Below are 11,292 nucleotides of genomic sequence, written 5' to 3'. Positions count from 1 at the left end.
GCATCAGTGTGGATCCTTAGTATAGAAACTAACCAAACCAGCAGCGAACAAGAACAAGGGCCTGACCCTAGGTAGGGTACCCTTTCAGAGGGTCGGTGCAGACTTGATGGACCGAATGGCCCCCTTATGCGCTGTAGTGATTCTATGATTCTAACTTGGGACCTCTAGGTGATGGTATAGACACATTAGCAGCATCAACAAATTGAATTTATTTTATCACACTAATTTTAAAACTTTGATCAAAAAAAACTCAAACATTTTCAAACATACTGCTGCACAAATCCCTTCACTCTATAGGTACTACTTCATAACTGACTGAACTGCAGTCAAAAAAACAAATATTTTGTCACATAAATTCAATATATATTACTGATCAGCTGTAAAAAAGTATACATTTAAATCCATTCAATTTATTAACAAATTCAAACAACAAAATATTCAACAATATTTTAAACACATCTTGCAAAAGCTTCACATTAAGAGGAACGCTCATATTTCATGGATGCGAATGGTCATCAAACATTGCTGAAACGCTTTGCACATTAGATGAAACCATTGAAATTCTCCATTGCTCACAAAGTCACAGCACTGCGCTTCTGGAATGGTCTGACGAGTCCGTTGCAGGAAGCTTTCAAAATCTTACAAACTTGTCATACAAGTCTGACAAGCCCAGAGCTTCAAATTCTTGATGCATCTCAGCCCCTGATGTAAACTCTTTCACAGCAAAGCTTGTAAGCCTAAAAGGGAAATACATTTAAAAAAAAAAAATATCAGTACTTCTCATCCAATATTCAGAATGAAACTAATCTACTCCGACATGCTGGAGTGCGATGGCTGGTGATGGCTTCTACCTAATCTGCCCTGCTTGAAGTCTTTCTTCACAGAGAACACTTATCATTTTCTCTTTGCATCTCTTGCCACTGGAGTCCACATCCACCTTCGAGGTTTTCTGGAGAACTAGATAGTCCTTCCATTTTAAAGAAAAGAACACAAAAGTTAAGCTCACAAAGCTGAAGATGTAGGTCATATGCGTGCAATTTAATTTTAATAATAGCTTGACTGCGGTGCGCTATGTATTTTCTCAACTCTTGGCCCTCACGAGGTCACTTTTAACTAAAAGGCAGTTTTGTAGGATTTTGGTTTTAACAGGCTAAAAACTCTTGTCCGCCTTTGCAGCGTATGCTCATCTCTACAGGCCACATAGCCACTAAAATAAAAATTATTTCTGTTGAAATAAAATGTAACGGTGCCAATAATTCAGCAAGTTTACCCTGGTCCGTTCCAAGTGAGCTGATCTCACAGGGGCTGTTTAGCACAGGGCTAAATCGCTGGCTTTGAAAGCAGACCAAGGCAGGCCAGCAGCACGGTTCGATTCCCGTAACAGCCTCCCCGAACAGGCGCCGGAATGTGGCGACGAGGGGCTTTTCACAGTAACTTCATTTAAAGCCTACTTGTGACAATAAGTGATTTTCATTTTCATTTCAGCCAGAGAAGCACTGGGTCAGTAAGTAATTTCAGCAACCTGGAGTGAAAGGAAACAGGTACCACTTCTCATCATAGAGAGTGGATTTTCTAAAAGGACCTGTCTGTCTACCTATGTGACAGAAGCACAGGGCGGTACAGTGGTTAGCACTGCTGCCTCACAGCGCTAGAGACCAGGGTTCAATTCCAGCCTCGGGTCACTGTCTGTGTGGAATATGCACGTTCCCCCCGTGTCTGCGTGGGTTTCCTCCGGGTGCTCCGGTTTCCTCCCACAGACCAAAGATGTGCAGGTTAGGTGGATTGGCCATGCTAAATGCCCTTAGTGTCCAAAAAGGCTGGTGGGGTTACAGGGCCGAGGTAGGGTGGTCTTTCCAAGGGTCGGTGCAGACTTGATGGGCCTTCTGCACTGTAGGGATTCTATGATTCTATGAATTGGTCTGAACTGCCTTCATTGAATTTTGTTCATCATTGAATAGTGGGTTCTTGAGAACGTTACCAAAGTATAGCTACACAAACCAAGCTGTAGCAAGGAACATAAACGTCAGGAGGGCAGGGTCAGAAAATTTACAGGAAAGGAGCATTTTAAAAAGCCACAAAAACGTAACGTAACGAAACAAAAGAGGCCTGACAAATTAGCAAAGGCAAATGCAATCTCTGAAAGGGATGGCAAGCACCTTGATCGCTTTCCTCTGTCCTTGTAGAAGAATTAATATGAGTTTGCCCATGAACATCAGTCTTCCTGCGAGTCCGAGGTCGGACGTCCACTTCTCTATGCTTCTGATGTACTTTGCTTTGGCTCTCATGTGATCTAAATGCACCAGTGCCATCCACGCAGCATCATCTGTGCTGCATCGCTGCTGCAGACTGTCACTTCCACTGGCCTTGTCCCCTGTGAATGGTTCAATGGCACCCTCACAGTTCTGCTGGAGCCACATCATTAACTCATAGACCATCGGCTGGGCAACAAGAGTCTCTGCATATCGTAGCAGGCTTTGTTTCAAGTCACAGCACTGCTTGCGGGTAAGCTGATCTGAGCCGATGGAGATGTCAGGAAGGCATGTCGGATAGTCAGGCAGTAACTGGAAAGCGATGTTTAATTGGATTTTCTTTGCATGGTGTTCACAGGTGGTGTGGATTTGGAAAGTAATCCCCTCGGATTCTGTAACACATCAGACAAGCTCAATATTGCAAAGTTAGAGCTAGGTACTGAAACTGTGCCAGAAAAACGCAATAGTTTGGCAAAATAAAGTGAGCAGTACTTTCAGAGAGGTGAACTCTCAATACGATCAGCAGCAACCTGCAGTGCAAACTCTTGTCAGGTCAGCCACTGTCTCTATTGTAACTGGCCACAGGTTTGCTAGTACCATGGTTTCCATGGCTATATAATCGTACGTGCAATCATAGAATCCCTACAGTGCAAGAGGCCATTCGTCCCATCGGGTTTGCACCGATCCTTCGAAAGAACATACTACCCATGTCTACTCCCCCCTTCACCCTGCCCCATCCCGAAAAGCCCATAACCTAACCTGCACATCCCTGGATGCTAAGGAGCAATTTAGCATGGCCAACCTGCACATCATTGGACTGTGGGAGGAAACAGGAGCACCCGGAGGAAACCCACGCAGACGCGGGGAGAAAGTGCAAACGCCGTGCCACCTGAGACAGCAGTGCTAACCACTGTGCCACCGTGCCACATCAGCCCAAGCCAAGAATGCCACAAAACACCATAAAGATGAGGCTGAAATAAATTCAACTTTTCAAAAACGTCATGTTATTTTCAGCATATCCTCCACCTGAACACGTTACTTCAGGTCATTGGAGGCAACAAATACTAATGGTTCAGTTGTACAGTGGGTTGAATGGCCTCCTTCTGCACGATAGGGATTCTATGGATTCTATGAACCCCTCCCTCACATTGTAATGGTAGTACCACATGTCTAACCTGCAGTTCTATGGAAAAACCGTGAATTCTCTGCTCATAGGTCAGGCATCCCTATCATAGTTCCCTTCATATCACTTACTGGCTAGTTTGCCAAATAGTTTGTCCAATTTGAATGTTGCCAACCTCGTTGTTCTCAATGTCGCTTCCTCACAATGGATGGATTAAATCTTAAATTAGAACATTAGATCAGTTAGGATCACTAATTTGGGATGTTCATAAATGAGTGGGAACAAAAGAGAAATATTTGTACTTGTAAGGCATTTTTCATGACTTTCTAACGCGCTTTACAGTTAAGGACATATATTAACGGTGGCACAGTGGTTAGCACTGCTGCCTCACAGCGCCAGGGACTCGGGTTCGATTCCAGCTTTGGGTGACTCTTTCTCCTCGTGTCTGCGTGGGTTTCCTCCGTGTGCTCCAGTTTCCTCCCAGAAAGGTATGCAGGTTAGGTGGATTGGCCATGCTAAATTGCCCCTTAAAGTCCAAAGGTTAGTTATGGGGATAGGGTGGGGGAAGAAGGCCTAAGTAGGATGCTCTTTCGGAGGGTCGATGCAGACTCAATAGGCCGAATGGCCTCCTTCTGCACTGTAGGGATTCTCTGATTCTTCTATGATGTTAACTTGAGTCAATACTGAAATGCAGCAGGTAAGTCACACGCAGAAAAATTCCACAAATAGCAGTGTGGTAATTTTGCTTTACCTTACCATCAGTTTCTAGTGATGTTGGTTGAGGAATATATGCCCGGCAATGTACCAGGAAATTCCAAGTAATGTCGTAGGGTCCACCTGAGGGGGAAGGTATCTGCTCGGTTTAACATCCTATACAAGATTACAGCCCATCCACAATATTACACTGAAGTGCTGGCTTCACTTCTGGGCTCCAGCCTGGTGCGTGTGACTTGACCTCACGAGCTACGAAGTCAGAGTTTATCAATTTTATACCTCCAGCCAGAAGGTGCAAGTATTTGATTAATACCTTCATATTGATGAAATCAATGATCATCCATGACATTAACCCATAAAAGACAAGATCAAATGTACTGTGCTGGAGCATTAGGATTGAAGAAGAGACCGAGGACAGAGATGGGGATGATCTGATGTAGTGAAAGGTGCTATATTAATGCAAATTATTTCCTTCTTAATTTTGGGATAAGGGATGCAACGTATGGGTTTACAATGGGATAGCATCCCGCATTTAACTAAATCAAGCTCCTCATCGGATACCACCAAGCTTGGTGATTGGTTTACTCCCCAAACTTCATTCCAGCTGAGCATGTTCCCAACCCTCATCAAAACTGATCAGTTTTGCAGCATTTTCTGTTTTTATTCAATTCTTCACAGCTGTTCCCACTGGCAGAAGGATGGAGAACAAAAGGACATTGATTGGCAAAAGGAGCAAAGGTGAGATGAGGCAAAACATTTTTGCACAGCAGGATATGGAATACACTGCCTGAGAGAGTGGGGAGGGGGCAGATTCATTTGCATTGGATAGAAGCATAGAATCATAGAAGTTTACAGCATGGAAACAGGCCCTTCGGCCCAACCAGTCCATGCCGCCCAGTTTTTACCATTAAGCTAGTCCCAGTTGCCCGCACTTGGCCCATAACCCTCTATACCCATCTTACCCATGTAACTATCTAAATGCTTTTTAAAAGACACAATTGTACCCGCCTCTACTACTACCTCTGGCAGCCCATTCCAGACACTCACTGCCCTCTGAGTGAAGAAATTGCCCCTCTGGGCCCTTCTGAATCTCTCCCCTCTCACCTTAAACCTATGCCCTCTAGTTTTAGACTCCCCTACCTTTGGGAAAAGATGTTGACTATCTACCTTATCTATGCCCCTCATTATTTTATAGACCTCTATAAGATCACCCCTAAGCCTCCTACGCTCCAGGGAAAAAAGTCCCAGTCTATCCAGCCTCTCCTTATAACTCAAACCATCAAGTCCCGGCAACATCCTAGTAAATCTTTTCTGCACTCTTTCTAGTTTAATAATATCCTTTCTATAATAGGGTGACCAGAACTGCACACAGTATTCCAAGTGTGGCCGTACCAATGTCTTGTACAACTTCAACAAGACGTCCCAACTCCTGTATTCAATGTTCTGACCAATGAAACCAAGCATGCCGAATGCCTTCTTCACCACCCTGTCCACCTGCGACTCCACCTTCAAGGAACTATGAACCTGTACTCCTAGATCTCTTTGTTCTATAACTCTCCCCAACGCCATACCATTAACTGAGTAGGTCCTGGCCTGATTCGATCTGCCAAAATGCATCACCTCACATTTATCTAAATTAAACTCCATCTGCCATTCGTCGGCCCACTGGCCTAATTGATCAAGATCCCGTTGCAATCCTAGATAACCTTCTTCACTATCCACTGTGCCACCAATCTTGGTGTCATCTGCAAACTTACTACCCATGCCTCCTAAATTCTCATCCAAATCATTAATATAAATCACAAATAACAGTGGACCCAGCACCGATCCCTGAGGCACACCACTGGTCACTGGCCTCCAGTTTGAAAAACAACCCTCTACAACCACCCTCTGCCTTCTGTCGTCCAGCCAATTTTGAATCCAATTGGCAACCTCACCCTGGATCCCGTGAGCTTTAACCTTCTGCAACAACCTACCATGCGGTACCTTGTCAAAGGCTTTGCTAAAGTCCATGTAGACAACGTCTACTGCACTGCCCTCATCTACCTTCTTGGTCACTCCCTCAAAAAACTCAATCAAATTTGTGAGACATGATTTTCCACGCACAAAGCCATGCTGACTGCCCCGAATCAGTCCTTGCCTCTCTAAATGCTTGTAGATCCTGTCTCTCAGAATACCTTCTAGCAACTTACCTCCTACAGACGTTAGGCTCACCGGTCTGTAGTTCCCAGGCTTTTCCCTGCTGCCCTTCTTAAACAAGGGCACAACATTCGCCACTCTCCAATCTTCAGGCACCTCACCTGTGGCTGCCGATGATTCAAATATCTCGGTTAGGGGACCCGCAATTTCCTCCCTAGCCTCCCACAACATCCTGGGATACATTTCATCAGGTCCCAGGGATTTATCTACCTTGATGCGCTTTAAGACTTCCAGCACCTCCTCCTCTGTAATATGCACACTTCTCAAGACATCACTATTTATTTCCCTTAGTTTCCTAACATCCATGCCTTTCTCCACCGTGAATACCGATGAGAAAATTCATTCAGGATCTCACCCAACTCTTGTGGCTCTGCACATAGATGTCCTTGTTGATCCTTAAGAGGCCCGACTCTGTCCCGAGTTACTCTTTTCCCCTTTATGTATCTGCAGAATCTCTTTGGATTCTCCCTTGCATTATTTGCCAAAGCAATTTCATGTCCCCTTTTTGCCCTCCTGATTTCCCTCTTAACTCTATTTCGACAATCTCTATACTCTTCAAGGGATCCACTTGATCCCAGTTGCTTATGTACGTCATATGCCTCCTTCTTCTTTTTGACCAGAGTCTCAATATCTTGAGTCATCCAGGGTTCCCTACTTCTACCAGCCTTGCCCTTCACTCTAAAGGGAATGTGCTTACCCTGCACCCTGGTTAACACATTTTTAAAAGCCTCCCATTTACCAGCCGTCCCTTTGCCTGCCAATAGTCTCCCCCAATCTACCTCTGCAAGTTCCTGTCTGATACCATCAAAATTGGCCTTGCCCCAATTAAGAATTTTAACTCTTGGGCCAGACCTATCATTCTCCATAGCCATCTTAAAACTAATGGAATTATGGTCACTTGTCCCAAAGTGATCCCTCACTAGCACTTCTGCCACTTGCCCTTCCTTATTTCCCAAGACGAGGTCAAGTTTTGCCCCCTCTCTAGTCGGTCCATCCACATACTGAATGAGAAATTCCTCCTGAATACACTCAACAAATTTCCCTCCATCCAAGCCCCTAATGCTATGGCTGTCCCAGTCAATGTTGGGAAAGTTAAAGTCCCCTACTACTACCACCCTATTATTCTTGCAGCTATCTGTAATCTCCTTACATATTTGCTCCTCAATTTCCCGCTGACTATTTGGGGGCCTGTAGTACAGTCCTACCAAGGTGATCTCTCCCTTCTTATTTTTCAGTTCCACCCATATAGACTCAGTGGGCGAACCCTCGGATATATCCCCTCTAAGTACTGCCGTGATGTTCTCCCTAATCAAAAACGCCACTCCCCCTCCTCTCTTACCTCCTGTTCTATCCTTTCTATAGCATCTGTACCCCGGAACATTGAGCCCGGATCATTAACTGAAGATGAAAAAAAATTATAAGACTAAATTAGGGCTTGAAGGAGTGCAAGTAGCAGAGCTGCTCTTGGAGAGAAAAAGCATCAACGTGACACAGTGAATGGCCTCTTTCTGTCCTGTTCACCATTCTCTCAGTCTATGTCTGAGTAGCAGCTATTGCAGGAATCTCAGTGAGAAAGCGGGAGTCCCAGTGTCTCTGTAACTGTGTCTGAGCTGCAGGAATCTCATTGAGAAAGCGGGAGTCCCAGTGTCTCTGTAACTGTGTCTGAGCTGCAGGAATCTCAGTGAGAAAGCGGGAGTCCCAGTGTCTCTGTAACTGTGTCTGAGCTGCAGGAATCTCAGTGAGAAAGCGGGAGTCCCAGTGTCTCTGTAACTGTGTCTGAGCTGCAGGAATCTCAGTGAGAAAGCGGGAGTCCCAGTTTCTCTGTAACCCTGTCTGAGCTGCAGGAATCTCAGTGAGAATTGCGGATAGCGATGAGGACTGTCGGAGGATACAGCAGGATTTAGATTGTCTGGAGACTTGGGCGGAGAGATGGCAGATGGAGTTTAATCCGGACAAATGTGAGGTCATGCATTTTGGAAGGTCTAATGCAGGTAGGGAATATACAGTGAATGGTAGAACCCTCAAGAGTATTGAAAGTCAAAGAGATCTAGGAGTACAGGTCCACAGGTCATTGAAAGGGGCAACACAGGTGGAGAAGGTAGTCAAGAAGGCATACGGCATGCTTGCCTTCATTGGCCGGGGCATTGAGTATAAGAATTGGCAAGTCATGTTGCAGCTGTATAGAACCTTAGTTAGGCCACACTTGGAGTATAGTGTTCAATTCTGGTCGCCACACTACCAGAAGGATGTGGAGGCTTTAGAGAGGGTGCAGAAGAGATTTACCACAATGCTGCCTGGTATGGAGGGCATTAGCTATGAGGAGCGGTTGAATAAACTTGGTTTGTTCTCACTGGAACGAAGGAGGTTGAGGGGAGACCTGATAGAGGTATACAAAATTATGAGGGGCATAGACAGAGTGGATAGTCAGAGGCTTTTCTCCAGGGTAGAGGGGTCAATTACTAGGTTTAAGGTGAGAGGGGCAAGGTTTAGAGTAGATGTACGAGGCAAGTTTTTTACGCAGAGGGTAGTGGGTGCCTGGAACTCGCTACCGGAGGAGGTAGTGGAAGCAGGGGCGATAGGGACATTTAAGGGGCATCTTGACAAATATATGAATAGGATGGGAATAGAAGGATACGGACCCAGGAAGTGTAGAAGTGTAGAATCTCAGTTTAGTCGGACAGCATGGTCGGCACGGGCTTGGAGGGCCGAAGGGCCTGTTCCTGTGCTGTACATTTCTTTGTTCTTTGTTTGTTCTTTGAGAAAGCGGGAGTCCCAGTTTCTCTGTAACTGTGTCTGAGCTGCAGGAATCTCAGTGAGAAAGTGGGAGTCCCAGTGTCTCTGTAACTGTGTCTGAGCTGCAGGAATCTCAGTGAGAAAGCAGGAGTCCCGGTGTGTCTGTAACCCTGTCTGAGCTGCAGGAATCTCAGTGAGAAAGCGGGTGTCCCAGTGTCTACGTAACTGTGTCTGAGCTGCAGGAATCTCAGTGAGAAAGCGGGAGTCCCAGTGTCTCTGTAACTGTGTCTGAGCTGCAGGAATCTCAGTGAGAAAGCGGGAGTCCCAGTTTCTCTGTAACTGTGTCTGAGCTGCAGGAATCTCAGTGATAAAGCGGGAGTCCCAGTGTCTCTGTAATCGTGTCTGAGCTGCAGGAATCTCAGTGAGAAAGTGGGAGTCCCAGTGTCTCTGTAACTGTGTCTGAGCTGCAGGAATCTCAGTGAGAAAGTGGGAATCCCAGTTTCTCTGTAACTGTGTCTGAGCTGCAGGAACCTCAGTGAGAAAGTGGGAGTCCCAGTGTCTCTGTAACCCTGTCAAAGCTGCAGGAATCTCAGTGAGAAAGTGGGAGTCCCAGTGTCTCTGTAACTGTGTCTGAGCTGCAGGAATCTCAGTGAGAAAGTGGGAGTCCCAGTGTCTCTGTAACTGTGTCTGAGCTGCAGGAATCTCAGTGAGAAAGTGGGAGTCCCAGTTTCTCTGTAACTGTGTCTGAGCTGCAGGAATCTCAGTGAGAAAGCGGGAGTCCCAGTGTCTCTGTAACTGTGTCTGAGCTGCAGGAATCTCAGTGAGACAGCGAGAGTCCCAGTGTCTCTGTAACCCTGTCTGAGCTGCAGGAATCTCAGTGAGAAAGCGGGAGTCCCAGTGTCTCTGTAACTGTGTCTGAGCTGCAGGAATCTCAGTGAGACAGCGAGAGTCCCAGTGTCTCTGTAACCCTGTCTGAGCTGCAGGATTCTCAGTGAGAAAGTGGGAGTCCCAGTGTCTCTGTAACTGTGTCTGAGCTGCAGGAATCTCAGTGAGAAAGTGGGAGTCCCAGTGTCTCTGTAACCGTGTCTGAGCTGCAGGAATCTCAGTGAGAAAGCGGGAGTCCCAGTGTCTCTGTAACTGTGTCTGAGCTGCAGGAATCTCAGTGAGGAAGCGGGAGTCCCAGTGTCTCTGTAACTGTGTCTGAGCTGCAGGAATCTCAGTGATAAAGCGGGAGTCCCAGTGTCTCTGTAACTGTGTCTGAGCTGCAGGAATCTCAGTGAGAAAGTGGGAGTCCCAGTTTCTCTGTAACTGTGTCCGAGCTGCAGGAATCTCAGTGAGAAAGCGCGAGTCCCAATGTGGCACGGTGGCATGCTAGTTAGCACCGCTGTCTCACAGCACCTGTGACCCAGGTTCAATTCCGTCTTCCCTTCGGGTCACAGTATGTTGAGTTGCCTCTGTTGACTGTGCCGAGTCTGCGCGTTCTCCCCGTGCCTGTGTGGGTTTCCTCCGGGTGCTACGCTTTCCCCCCCCGCAGCGCAAAGGTGTGCAGCTTAGGTGGATTGGCCATGCTGAATCATTAAGGGCCTACTGGGTTACCGGGGTAGGGTGGGGAGAGTGGGCCTATAGGTAGGGTGCTCTTCCCAAGGGCCTGTGCCGCATTGACGGGCCGAATGGCCTGCCTGTGCACTGTTGGATTCTATGATAATGAGCTGCAGCGCTTCACCTGATTCCGCCAGTAACTGGAAATCGCCACTGTAAATGGCTCCGAGCGCAGCCACTTCCTCCCGGGCAGCCATGGAGCGAGAGGCGGGGGCGGGCGGAGCAGGTTCCGGGGGTGGAGGCTCCATTCTCCTTCCGCGGGCCGGGCTCCAGGCACTGAAAGGCGGCGGGGCGGGGCGGCTGGAGCCGCTCTTTGCACAGTGTGTGATCTGAAATTAACCCACCGTGGCTGGAAACAACACGGAGCAACATCTCCAAACAAAAACAAGTGTATTTGGTCCTCTGAGGTTGTGGCTAAATCCAGCAAGATTGTAACAACTCCAGAATTATTGTAACAACAACTCAGAATGTTCTTACGCTGCAAGTTACAATGTTACAGTAAATCTCTAACACTCGCAGTGAATCCAGTCTGGTACCAACCCTGATTTGAAAATGGGGGTCGAAACCACTGGTGGGCAATCTGCGGCCCAGGAGCCACATGCGGCCCATCTGGGTTCGAAGTGCAGCCCACGGGACACTGTTACCCACATGCAGAGTTGCCACATTCGCTGATTT

The 11,292-nt window shown here is 46.9% G+C and overlaps 1 protein-coding gene across 2 annotated transcripts; it reads right to left on the bottom strand.

Moving 5' to 3' along the window:
* Positions 1 to 390: 390 nt before the first annotated feature.
* On the bottom strand, positions 391 to 11,090 carry rwdd3 (RWD domain containing 3). Of its 2 annotated transcripts, none has more exons than XM_072510563.1 (4): positions 10,962 to 11,090; positions 2,157 to 2,641; positions 852 to 967; positions 391 to 737 (listed from the first exon to the last, which is right to left on the bottom strand). In XM_072510563.1, exons 1-4 carry the CDS (start codon positions 10,987 to 10,989, stop codon positions 632 to 634), a joined length of 735 nt encoding a protein of 244 aa, XP_072366664.1. In that variant the 5' UTR covers positions 10,990 to 11,090; the 3' UTR covers positions 391 to 631. The 2 variants fall into 2 exon arrangements, with proteins under 2 accessions (XP_072366664.1, XP_072366663.1); XM_072510562.1 differs by lacking the exon at positions 10,962 to 11,090 and adding an exon at positions 10,742 to 10,892.
* Between the last annotated feature and the right edge of the window lie 202 nt (positions 11,091 to 11,292).

Source organism: Scyliorhinus torazame, chromosome 7 (assembly GCF_047496885.1).
Source record: "Scyliorhinus torazame isolate Kashiwa2021f chromosome 7, sScyTor2.1, whole genome shotgun sequence".
NCBI classification, from domain to species: Eukaryota; Metazoa; Chordata; class Chondrichthyes; order Carcharhiniformes; family Scyliorhinidae; genus Scyliorhinus; species Scyliorhinus torazame.
This window is presented reverse-complemented; position numbering and strand designations above follow the sequence as displayed.

Coding starts and splice junctions, on each gene's coding strand:
- rwdd3 (XM_072510562.1), bottom strand. CDS start 10,865: ATGGAGCCTCCACCCCCGGAACCTGCTCCGCCCGCCCCCGCCTCTCGC. Junction 2,642..10,741: donor CCAGTTACTGGCGGAATCAG/GTGAAGCGCTGC, acceptor GATGTGTTACAG/AATCCGAGGGGATTACTTTC. Junction 738..851: donor CTTCAAGCAGGGCAGATTAG/GTAGAAGCCATC, acceptor TTTCCCTTTTAG/GCTTACAAGCTTTGCTGTGA.